This window comes from Meriones unguiculatus, chromosome 1, assembly GCF_030254825.1.
Source record: "Meriones unguiculatus strain TT.TT164.6M chromosome 1, Bangor_MerUng_6.1, whole genome shotgun sequence".
Classification (NCBI taxonomy): domain Eukaryota; kingdom Metazoa; phylum Chordata; class Mammalia; order Rodentia; family Muridae; genus Meriones; species Meriones unguiculatus.
In genome coordinates, this window is record NC_083349.1 from 48,916,007 (window position 1) to 48,929,041 (window position 13,035).

The window sequence follows — 13,035 nt, forward strand, 5'->3', positions numbered from 1 at the left end:
AGGCTTTTCTGTGTAGCCTTGGCTGTCCTAGACTCATTTTGTATACTAGACTGGCCTGCAACTCACAGAGATCCACCTGATTCTGCCTCCCAGAGTGCTGGGATTACAAGTCTGTGCCAACCTGGCTACAACCTGGACTTCTCTATCAGGCCACTGAGTAAGCTGACACTGACACCTCACAAGGCCAGCTCCGTTGCGATTGCTTTTATTACAGTCCCATTTTATACATTTTTCTAATTTTTAATGGTGTCAGTGAGAAAATAGGAATTAATTTTCTTTTTTGTTCGTATTTTTTGGTTTTGTTTTTTTGAGACAGAGTTTCTCTGTATATTCTGGGCTATCTTGGAACCTACCATGTAGCCCACCAAGCTTGACAAGCCTCGAACCTGCATGCTGAAAAGAAATGAACAACCTCTACAAATTGTTCTCTGACTGCCACATGTGGTCTGTGGGAGACACTCACATCATACATACATACATACATACATACATACTTACTTGTGTGTGTGTTTACATAGAACATAAACCAGGATTTAAAAAGTCAGTTATATCCACTTATCACCATGGAAATATCTTGAGTTTTAGTAACTACTGGTTAAATCTGGCCCGTAGAATAGAAATGTGCCCATTCTCACATTTTCCATCCTTCTCACTTCTCAGGAAAGCACAGGAGGGCCACGGGCTCTGTGGCATCACTAAACTTCGGTCCTGAACCGAGCAGTGATCAGTTGTGATCATGTAGACAGCACAGCTGTCTGACATGGTTTAATTATTGTGCCTTCTAGGAGGTAAGGGAAGGTAACAGGGTTTTGGCCTACCTGGAGAGGGGAAATAAGTTCTTATTTTCGTCGGTGGTGTCCTGATTCACTTTCTATTGCTGTCTGTGATAAACAACAGGACCAAATCAAGTTGGGGAGGAAAGGATTTATTTGGCTTATCCATCTTAGATCACAGTCAATCCTGAGGCAAGTCAGGGCAGAAATCCACACAGAGGCCCCGGCGGGATGCTGCTTACCGACTTGCTCCCAGGGGCTCAGTCAACCTGCTTCCTAACACAAATCCATGCCCAGGATGGCAATGTCCACAGTGGGTTAATCCCTCCCACATCAATCTTTCATTTCAAACATTACCCTGTAGGTCAAATCCAAAGGAAGCATTTTCTCAGTTGAGATCCTCTCTTCCCAGATGAACCTGGCTTGTGTCAAGTTGACAAAAATCTAACCGGCACAAGTAGGAAGGATGGACAGCAATCTAGCCAACATTCAATGAAGAAGTAAGCAAACACCATCCCTACCAAGGAACTGATTTTGTGGCAATCCAGATCGATTCAGGAATTGCCTCCTGTAAGAACAAAAAAGCACAATGTTCATCAAAAGCAACAACATTCCTTACCTACTGACATTAATTTTACCCTTCTCTTTCTATTTAGGGAAATGTACTCAGACATTTGAATATTTTGAAAATTATTTTCTAAACCAGGTTAAAAATTTTTTTAAAAGCAGTGGTGCCACATACCTTTAATCCTAGCACTCAAAGGGGACTGAGTTCCAGTGTAGCCAAGAATGCCCCCCAAAAACAAAAACTAAAAAAGAAAAACTATTCATTCCATTTACAGTTTTTTTGTTTGTTTTTAGAATTCTGTGTCTCTGCATGAGTATGTGTACCTGGGTTCATGTGACTGTGGAGGTCAGAGGCTTTATTCCTGGAGCTGGAGTTAAAGGCAGTTATAAGCCACCAGGCATGCCTTCAGGGAATCTACATCAGGTCCTCTGCAAGAGCCGTTTACACTCTGAGCCACTGAGCAAACATTCTAGCCCTAACATTAACATTTAGAAGTAACATTTGTTTTGTTTTGTTTTTTTTTCTCTTGAGACAATGTCTCTTGTAGCCCAGGCTGGCCTTGAAACTGCTGTGTAATGGAGGATGTCCTTGAACTCTTGATTCTCCTGCTGAGATTACATGTGTGAGCTACCATGCCCCCCAAAAGTAGTACTATTAAATGTACACAACAGGATGTAAATATCACAGTGATTTGATACTCACCGTTATCCTCCAAAGAGAGACTCCTCCTTAAAAATCTCCAAACTAAAACAAATTGTTAAACGTTCCTAACCACAATGCTCCCATGTGTTAAAAATTCTGAGTTACCGTATTATTGTTTTAATATCTAATTGATAAATTATAACTTTTAAATGTTGGGTTATTATTATTATTATCACATTTATTATCACATTATTTTGAGATAGGTTCTTGCTATGTAACCCTGGCTGTTCTGGAATTCATTTTGCAGGTTCCAATGACCTCAAACTTGTGGGTGCTATAACCCGTATAGAATGCTAATATTATAGGTGATCATTGCCCTATGGCTGACAATGATCAGTAGGGCTTTAAAAATTGATTATATGTCATACATGAACCTTGTCTATTTCTATAAGGAGTCAAGGCTGGCAACAGATCGCCTATTTTATGAACACTGGGTAGCAGTATTCATAATATGGGTAGATGGTGATGGAAGGAAATGCTTTGTTATTCCACTCACTTATTTCAAAACTTTCCAAATCACTTTCTAACATCACATGGTTTTAGTTTCAATAACTTATCAATGGACAATTTGAATAAACTCTTCTTCAATTTATCAGAAAAAAAAATTGCTTTCAAAAGAATTTGTTAGTAAAAAAAAAATCATTCCGTTTCCCACTACTAATTTCATTAGATTTTTCTCCTTAGTTCCTTCCAGGTTTTACACTTCAGAGTACAGTCCTTTCCATGGGGGTTTGTCTCTGGGACCACGCTCTCCATTCCAGCAAATGTGAGTGCTCATGGCCCATATATACAGAATTTCCATCTAGCCTGTATTTAGAGCTCCATGTAAATCATTTACAGATTAACTGTAACACCCAATACAACGTACACGCTATGCTACGTAAGTAGTTGTTACACTTGTTCTAGAGAATAACATTTAGAAACAGTCTATACATATTCAGAATAGAGGTCACTTTTTTCCTGAGGTATGTTTGGCCTATGTTTTGGCTGAATGCACAGATGCAGAGCTCCAGGGTACAGTTCACTGTCCATTGTCTCAGCATTCAGATGCCTTCTCTTTTTAAGTGGGAGAACCTGCTCCTGTGAAAGAGGAGATGGACAGGGAGCTAGGAAAACCACTAGACTGGTTTTTAGGAAGACAGGGTGTAGGAGCAAGTGCCCGTGACAGTTAAAGATACGGAAGCGCTGCCCGTAACAGTCGGAGCATTGTTTCTCACTGCTGATGCTCCTACTCAGAGTGGCTGGTGCTGCTGTCTCACTGTTGTGCTTCTCAAGACCTGGGAACAGTTGCTTTGGAAACCATGCGTTTAAGTTGTATATATTTCATTTATTTTAGGCATATGGGTGTTTTTCTTGAATATGTGTGTGTGCCATATGCGTACAATGCCCATGGAGACCAGAAGGCAGCACTGGATCACCTGGACTGGAGGTAACAGATGTGAGCTGCCTCCATGGGTGCTGGAACTGGAGGCAGGTCCTCCAAGAGAGGAGTGAGTACTCTTAACTGCTGAGCTGTCTCTCTAGCCCTCATATCTTCAATTTTTGGGCAGCCCTGTCATGCCTTTATTCAGATAACTGGTGACTGTTAAGGGACAGCCCTTCAGAGTTCTGTGAGGCACTTAATTAATTTCTAGGGCTTATGACAACCTCTGTAAGTCTTTCTATTTGTGAGTTCCATGTTTGTTTGTTTGTTTCTTTTAAAAAGACTTATTATTTATATAGCATTCTGCCTGCATGTGTGCCTACACACCAGAAGAGGGCACCAGATCTCACTATGAGCCACCATGTGGTTGGTGGGCCTTGAACTTACCCCTTTGAACAGCCAGTGTTCTTAACCTCAGAGCCATCTCTCCAGCCCCCATGTTTGTTTTTTTTAAAGATGTCCTCTACACGAAGGGGAAAAGATGGCACTATAATTCACTTAACACTGTACCCCAAAGCTCAAATACTTTAAAGTCCTTCTTTGTCCTTTTTAAACTGCAAAGCAAACAGATGTCTGGCACGAGAAGGTTATTAGAAGTATTCTGCAGTCTTGGAGAACCAGGGTCAAGATTTCTTGGCCTAACTTAAGATATAGACTCAAACCGAGGATACTGTCAAAGGAGATTGATGTTGGGAAAAAAAAATGGGGGAAGGGGTTCTCAAATTTCTGTATATAGTTGAAAAGAACAGTACATTTCTAAAGTAGCATACAAAATAAATGTATTTTCCCCCCAAAATCAGTATGATGGGTTTTTGTAAGACAGGAGCGTTTCATTCAGATACAGCTCAGACAGAAAGTTTAGGTGGATGTGGTAGCTCATACCTGTAATCCCAGCCCAGAGGAAGAGGCATCATGAAACCAAAGACAGCCTGGGCTACACAGCAAGACCCTGTCACAGAAGGATAATGAATAGATGTAGAAACTTGAATATGCCAAATTCAAATTGCAGGAAAAGTTAAGCAGTTAACAGCTAAGTTGACCGTTTAATGCTCAGTACTGTAAAATACACAAGCTTTGAAATGCAGACACTCTTGTACCTTACAAATAACAAGGCCACAAGAACATATTAATAATATACAATTAACTCAGTAGCCAAGATCCACAAAAGAAAACTGTCTTTTTACTGTATTTAGAAGAGACAGAATTTCTAAGTTGGGTCTGACAACATTAGGCTTTTCAATAGTGTTCTTTGTGAGGTTCTTAGCAGACACAGAAACCTCAGTTACAGTGGGAATAATGTACCTTACAAACTTACTTTATGGATCCTGACACACTGTTTTAATAAAAGAAAAAGCAAAAATTTCCTGAACTGGAAAAGGTCTATAGGTGCTTTCAGCTGTTATTTAGTATAACCATGGAACTCATTAATAGTCTATGACTAGGTAGCAAAGTCAGGTTGAAAAAATTAAAGATACCAGCACTTGGGAGGCAGAGGCAAGTGGATCTCTGTGAGTCTGAAGTCAACCTGGTCTACATAGCAAGTTCCAGGACAGCCAGGACAACACAGAAAAACCTTATCTCATAAAAGTAAAACAAACAAACAAACGGTATTCTGTTCATATGATGGGAAAATCAAAGGGCACCAAACAACAGCATAATGGCATCCCGAAAATAGAAGGATAAAGAATGGAGGGATAGGTAGGCAAGAGAGAAGGCATGAAAACAGGAAAGTGGATGTGGAAATGAAACAAAAACGATTAAAGGTACAGCAGCTGTTCCCTCTGGCCTCTCTTACAAATTGTGTGTGTGTGTGTGTGCTGAGTTTTGCTGTTTGTTTGTTTTTGAGACAAGATCACACTATGTAGTTCTGGCTCTGTCCTAGAACTCACCAAGTAGACCAGGCTGGCCTGGAACTCAGAGATACACCTGCCTCTGCACTGCTGAGTGGGAGATTAAAGGTGCCTTATATACGGATATTTGTACACAACAGAAGAGGAAGAAATATAAAGAACCAGTGTGGAAAGAGAGCTCTGTTTCTAGGGAGGAATGGTGAGTCACTGGAGACTTTTACCCACATGCATGTAATACTTGAATAAATGCCTTGGTCTTGTGGTATCTAGTTTTGGGGGTGGAAATAAAAAGGTAACAGTCATACATACTGGTGGAAAAAGAGGTAAGGAAGCAGGCTGCTACTATCTTAGCCTAGCACAAGCAGGTCGCTGACAGCTAAGATTAAACCCTCTTCCCTGGCCTTTGGAGCAGAGATGGTGGCAGCACGCTCATGGACTCCAACCCCTCAGCAGGTGGCAGCGTTCCCTTTGTTCTTTGGTGAAGTTCAGTGTTTCCTTCCAAAGATCGTTCTTCTCATGACCCCTTCTTTTCTTTTTTTCTTCACTCCTCTTCTTTTTACAGTCCTCACTGATATGTGCCTTCCTCGTACACTTGGAGAATACTTTTCCAATGATCTTCAAAACTGAGGAACTGTAACTTTACGATGAGGCAATTCATGTTTCCACGTTGAATTCTTAGGGGCCTCATCCTTTAAACTAACTTCAGGCTACATAGGGCAGACCAGGAACGCAGATCACATCTTTTCTCCATATCACCTGTCCAATTCTAGAGCTGGAATGCCAGGAAAAGCCATCTCTAGTCAAACCTCGCAGTGTTAACTTGCTCACGTTAGCATAGAAGTTAAGTGTTTGCCCATTTTTTTTTGTTTTACTGCAAAGGTATTTGGAAACTTCCCAGGCTTGTAACTGTCTGTCACTGACTCTTATATAATGGGAATATGTTAAACCACTGGTCCTAGTTTCTTCGCTTGTACAATGCAGGGTCTTTGAGACTTCTCCATCTTCCATCCTTATATCACAGAGCAGTCTGCCACCATGTAGGATGGAAGAAGGCTGTGCTGCTGCAGAAATACAACTATTTTTAGAGAAAAAGAAAATGACTTATGGGGCTGGAGAGAAGGCTCAGTGGTTAAGAGCACTGGCTGCTCTTCCAAAGGACCGGGGTTCAATTCCCAGCACCCACATGGGAGCTCGCTCATAGCTCTCTGTAACTCCAGTTCCAGGGGATATGACACTGTCACACACATACAAGCAGGCAGAACACCATAAGATACATACATAAGACAAAAATATACATAAATAAGATAAAAATAACTCATTTAAAAAAAAAGAGAAAATGTTTCAAGCAGAACATTGTTAAGTAATACAAAGAGTCAAAAACCAAATTGAAGCAGATGATGTAGGGGGAGAGGATACTTGGAATAAGATAGAGCTCATATAACACACACAGCACCTCTATAGCACACGGCATCCCTGTAGCACACAGTATATTTTCCCAGATAGCATTTTTGGCAGTCACTGAGCAGACTTTAGGCTCAAATGCTGGAAATTTCTTAGTGAGCTCATTTATTTAAAAATGAAATTAGAGTTGATCTTCCTTCCTGGTTATTTGATATTCTTTTGATAATAAACATTTTTTAGCTTTAATTTTATTAGGTGAAATAGCTTTTTTTTTTTACCTTATGAAAACAAAAAATGATCAGTGTAAAAAATCTTCTATAGCTGGGTGGTGGTGGCAAAAGCCTTTAATCCTAGCAGAGGCAGGCAGATCTCTGAGTTTGAGGTGAGCTGGTCTACAGAGAGTTCCAGGACAGCTAGTGAAATACAGGGAAATCATGTCTCAAAAACAAAACAAAAAAAGAAACAAATAAAGAGACATAGTCTCTCTCTCTGAAATGCTCTCCCTTCCTTTTTGGACCTTTGTTTATTCTGTTTTCTGTCATTTAGATAAACATACTTATCTCCGTTTGTATATGTCTTAATTTTATGTCATTGAATTTTAATGAATACTTTGAAAAATATATTAACCCTAGGGTAAGTGCTAAATTAAGAAATGATCAGATTAAGGAACAGAACAGAAAACAATTGAAAATATTCAGTGGCTGATCAAACTATCTACTGACAGTGACCGTTCTTCAGTGAGGCCAACTCTCAGCAGGCTTCACTTGACCAAAGGACGGTGGACAGCTGTGTTTCTAGGAAGAGGATTCTGATTACTGTGGAACACAATCACCAACATCTGTTTCTCCATCCTCTCAATACATACACCATTTCTGGGTGTGGAGGCAGGAGAATCAGAAGTTCAAGATCACTGTCAGCTACAGTGAGTTCCAGGGCAGCCTGGGATAGATGGAAACCTGTCTCAGAAATAAACATGAGTTTTCCCGAGGAAATACAGGGGGTTAGGAGTGTCTCTTTAGTTATCGAGAGTCTCAGATAAGAAATGGTCTCAGGGGCCAACTATACAGTATGCCCTTGAGATAAAGATCCAGATGGCTGCACAGGGAGACACAGCACCCATACTCTTCACAATAGCCAAGTTATGGGCTCACTTTTGGAGCACCCACCTGAGGACAGCGAGGCCCTCAGTCATTTTGGCTACCCCAGCTAAGTTCCTAGACATGTAGGTGCAACTACCTTGGACATTGCAGATCCAGCCAAACCCTTAGCAGAACAGAACATATCTTTTCCCTTCATCACATCAGTGGGGAAAAGAATTGCCCAGCCATCCCTTCCCCAAGAACTTCGGAGAAACAATGATGGTCGCTTCAAGTCTCTGGGTTTTACTGTGATTTGTTGTGAAGCAATAGATACTTGACTCAGTTATCAAGCCTTGGCATGGTTAACTTGACTTTGTGCCCTGTGAAGAACAGTTTTCAAGCCAAGAATTCAAGTTCCCAAAGCTAAGTCATCCTAACGAATATGGACCCCACTGGCCAGCCACCACTCTATGCATGAAGTTTAGGACAGTAGGAGCACCTAACAGTCCCAAGTGTTTGTTGACTGAATCACTGAAAGAATGGAGATGAGGAACCCTGTCACCATGAGGATAATTTAAGCAGACTTTGTCTGTTTTCTCTTTCAAAAAAGGTACTCCTCCTTTCAAATGTTACCTAGAAGCACTGTTGATCTTGATTTCCTTTCAATGGCACTCCAAAATGTGGGCTCCTCTGAAACATTCAGTTCCTATTATTAAAAGTGCTAAACTATGTCCCATAGGGCTACAGCATGAGTTAAGACCAAAGCAAAAGATCCAGCAGCCAAAGTGAACAGAAATAAAATTCTTGCACGTCACTCCCTGAGTGACAGTTTCTGAGTGCCACATAGGCGCAACAAAAGGCTGTTCGGCTCTGTGGTCTCCCGGGAACACCCAGTTCAGTCTCGCTTTGCCTGAGACCAACGATTCCATTCAGAACATCTCTTTCCTGACACATGAAAGGTGACAGAGTACCATTTGCAAAAGCTTCGGGAGAGGTTTAGGGAATGGAAAGCTTACAGTCAGTTGAACTTTTCTCTTGGAATACAGTGTTTGTATGACTCATAACAGGGCCTTCTGGAGAAAGTCTGAGCAAATGGTGTTTAAAAGAACATTCATGGGTAAAGGTGTGTGCCATCAAACCCGAGAACCTGCGCTGGATCCCCAGAAGCTATGTGGAGAGAGGAGAGGACAGACCCTTGCAAGTTGTCTTCCGACATGCGCGAATATGCCATGGCCTGTGCACATTTGCTAACTACCATGTTCTTGCACACAACAACAAATAAATGTAAATTAAAACTAAAAACTAAAAGAACAAATAACAGAACAAACAAGAGGAAAGCCTTCAGAACCACAGAACGGGGCAGTTTAAATTCAAAGCCAATTATGTTATCCAGTCCATTATTTTCTATTATTTAGAAAATGCTCTTCAGGTAAAAATAGAGACGTTTGCTTAAAAATTAAAGCTTACTTGTTGAAGGGTCAGAGGTGCGGGAAAGGAGAAAGGAACGGCGGCTGTGGAGTGCTCACACAGGATGCTTTAGCAGAGCTACACCAGCACATCAGTTATTCATACTATCCACATCCAGTTCTTGCTGTCCCCCTTATAAAAGGAACCAAGAATTTTCCTCAGACATCTTCTGGGTATAACAGGAACACAGTTTTGGAATCAGCTGTTAGAAACTACAATTAAAGCTGGTTTATCATACTCTCTAATTGTTCTATATAGTTAAGTCTCCCTGGAGCTTTACATAATTCTCCCTTTGTTATAAGCTTCTGTTTCTCCCTAGAGTGTTTTGAATCCAGACAGGTAAGGAAATGAAGTGCTTGGAAACCAGTGTATTGTAATATCTGTACAGCCAAGGGGATACATTTTCATTTGAACCTAAATTTTTTTTTTTTTATTGCTATTTGGACATTTTCCCTCCTGGCCTACTCACATCCTTTGAGTGGAGGCTATGTCGGTATTTCCTTCAGAAACGTATTTAATGCTGTGAAAGGAAAGGGGGATGTATCGGAAATGCCTAACAAGACCTGATGTTGTCAGCCTGGCCAGCACCTGCCAACACTGGTTATCTACCCATTGACCACTGCAGAGTAGAGGAACCTGACATGCAGGGAAGCGACTAACTGCTTTCCAGCTCTCTTCCCTCACTTGCAAGTGTTTGTGGGCTGGGGTCGTGTTCCAGCAGCCCAGCAATGTGAAGTACACACATCCCTGTGCTCCGGCATCGAGTGAGGCTCTGGGGACAGAAAAGAATCCTTTTCCCCAGCCCAGCATTGGGAAGCTTAGGAATGAATGCCTTTCTTTTTCTGTAGAAGGAAGATTTCCACACTCCTTAGACATTCAGACTAATGTCACACAAGATGGCTCCGGGGAAGAGCAAAAGGCAGAGATGCTAGTAACAGGGACCCTGGGGAGAGGGACAAATGTGGGCCATTTTCCCCTCCTCAACCTGCTTCTCTTGATGTAACTTCATCCTTATGTTCCCCACTAAGTGGTAGACACTCCACTGAGCACAGCTTAGGTTTTTACCGTGCATCTCACCTAACACCTGAGTGTAAAATAGATCTCCCTAAGACTCGGCTACGAGAGCAAGATTTACTTACATCTTTAGGAAGCAAATGGAGGCCTTTCTCTATTGTTTTCAGATTGCTCTCTTTAGTGGCCCTGCCTCCCTCAGCTGACCAGAACCGTGCACAAGAACAGCCTGCAATCAACATCAACAGCCAGGGCTAACTCCTGCGGAGAGATCTCAAAAGGATGCATCCAAATGCAAGGTTTGAGTAGCCTCAGAAAGCTCTTAATAGAACTGTAAATATCCCTGGTTTAATTAGCAGTCCTGGAGCTAGGTAATGGCCCGTGGCTCTTTGAGCCTGGCCTCTTGAGGTTTCTAGGCTTCAGGGGCTGCCTGCAACTATGCAGTGCCCATACGCAATTTTCTTTCTCCTATACTTCATAAACCCTCGGCTGGCCTTCCTAGACACCTACTCGCAATTACTGCAATACCCATGATAGCTGATTACTATTCTTCAAATTTCTAAAATGACCCAGTGCTTCAGCTTAGGTCTCAAGTCAGATACTTTAGGATTCAAATTGTCGCCCTGAGAACTAAGTCCTCTGGGCAAAGAACTGAGAAAGGAAGAAATCCCTACACTGGTGTTGATGTCATTTTTCTCCAAGCTCAAGGTGATCGCTTGCTTTGTGGCTGGCTGGCCGGGGGAGGAGGAGGGGCTCCAGTTATCAGCCTTTCTGAACCAGCTCTCTCAACCGCGACAGGTCAGCCAATCCCGGCAGTAAGCTTTAACTTGACAGGTTGGTTCTGGGCTGACAGCCATTGACTAGGTGCTCAGATAAAGTCACCTGGCTGAGTCTACAGTAGGTGGGGCGCGCTCACCAGTTCAGGGGCAGTGACTGGAAGTTTGTTGCAACACCGGTAAGCCCAAGCAGCCAGCAGCAACAGGATGATACCCTTTGGCCCCGCGAGTACAGCTCTAGAAAGGGTTCACCTCATTAAGCGAAGGAGATGCGTCAGACCCCCTAGGGCCCGGCCTCTTCTCCCACGGCTGGGAACGCGCGGCGTGGGCAGATCCAGAGCAGGAGGGTCTTGTCCCGGCCTTCTGGCTCGCTCCACGGATTGCAAGCCAAAGTGAGGAACAGCTTGGGGACTCTCCGCGTCAGCGTGCACAAACCGGCGGCGGCCAGCAGAGAGGGGTGGCGGGGGCACGTGCTAGGATGTGGGTGCTTGTGTAACCAGCTCCCCAGGCGCCTGGCCCCGACAGCGCTCCGGAGGACCGCTCGTGGGTGCTCTCCTCCGCCCCGACCCGGGAAGAGCGGGGATCCAGCTGCCCACACCGCAGGGAGCACCCAGTAGAGCAGGGAGGGACGACCTCCCGCCTCAGGAGCACGCAGAGAGGGGAATGGGAATTTGGAAAGTTCCCCAACTAGGACCACACGTGACCTTCTCCTGAAAGTAGTTCCGACAAAGGCTCCGTGTATCCTTCCACCTCGCGTTTGGGCCCTCCCAGGCCCGCTCGCCCCGCCCACTCGCAGGCTGCAGCTTCCGACCGTCCGGGGCTCCACACCGGGGCTCGCTAGCCGAGTCCGGAGCGTGCACGACCCCGCCGGGACGGAACCTAGGCACACCGCGACCCAATCCTGCCGGGTTTTCATAGCGCCCACCACGGGGAGGGGTGGCCTAGCCCCCTCCGAGACCAAGCTTGGCCGTGATCCGGCGGCCCCTCCGCAGCAGGGAGCTGCCGGGCTCCTCACCGGGCGGCGTGTGGGGTGCACCGTATTCACGCAGACCCACCTTCTCCCCCCAGGGCTGTCCTCTGGACCCCGAGAGGTGGGCGCACACGCCCCGTACGCACAATCATCAGGCCTGGCTGAGAGCGTTCATCTTTCGGGCACGCGAATGCCCGTCCGTTTGCTGGGAAGCAAGAGGTGGGGCAGGGAACCGGAGCCCGATGAGGTGACCCACGCGGGACACACACACGGGGGAGGGGGTTGCTCTTTGTGCAAAGACCGACACCTTGAGCACACCGTGGAGGGGGAGGTGCGCTATCTAGGTAGAGACCCACAGATCCCGGCCAGGCCCTGCAATCTGACCACGGCGCGGGGCAGGGGACGCCAGCCGTCCCGACCGGACCGGGGGACGGAGGCAGGAAGGGTGTCCCCGCCGCAGGGCCCCGCGCCCGAGGCTCCCGGGGCAACGGGTCCAGCTGCCCCGGCGCGCCCGTGAGCAGGTCCCCGAGCCCTCCCCGCGGCGCCCAGCCCTACCTCCCGCCGGGGGTCCCTGCGCCCGGGCCGGCGGCGGCGGCGGCCCCGGGCGGGCTGCGCGGCGCCCCTCCCCTCCTCGCTCCCCCGGCTCGGCGCCCGCCTCCCGCTCGCCTCTCCCGCCTCCCCTCCGGCTCGGCGGGCGCCCGGCTCTCCCGGCGGGGCGGCGGAGGGGGCGGGCTGGCCGGCGCACGGTGATGTGGCGGGACTCTTTGTGCACTGCGGCAGGATACGCGCCCGGGCGTCGGGACGCGGCGCGCTCGGCTCTCTCCTCTCGGAAGCTGCAGCCATGATGGAAGTTTGAGAGTTGAGCCGCTGCGAGGCCAGGCCCGGCGCAGGCGAGGGAGATGAGAGACGGCGGCGGCCGCGGCCCAGAGCCCCTCTCAGCGCCTGTGAGCAGCCGCGGGGGCAGCGCCCTCGGAGAGCCGGCCGGGCGGCGGCGGCGGCAGCGGCGGCGGGCCTC

At 46.0% G+C, this 13,035-nt stretch overlaps 1 protein-coding gene across 1 annotated transcript; it reads right to left on the reverse strand.

Annotated features, from left to right (window-relative positions):
* Positions 1-906: 906 nt before the first annotated feature.
* On the reverse strand, positions 907-12,863 carry Klln (killin, p53 regulated DNA replication inhibitor). Its single transcript, XM_060366297.1, is given in 6 exon segments — positions 907-11,561; positions 11,563-11,602; positions 11,604-11,663; positions 11,665-11,783; positions 11,785-11,991; positions 12,405-12,863. Coding segments are annotated over 6 exon segments (1,113 nt in total). The 3' UTR covers positions 907-11,333.
* Between the last annotated feature and the right edge of the window lie 172 nt (positions 12,864-13,035).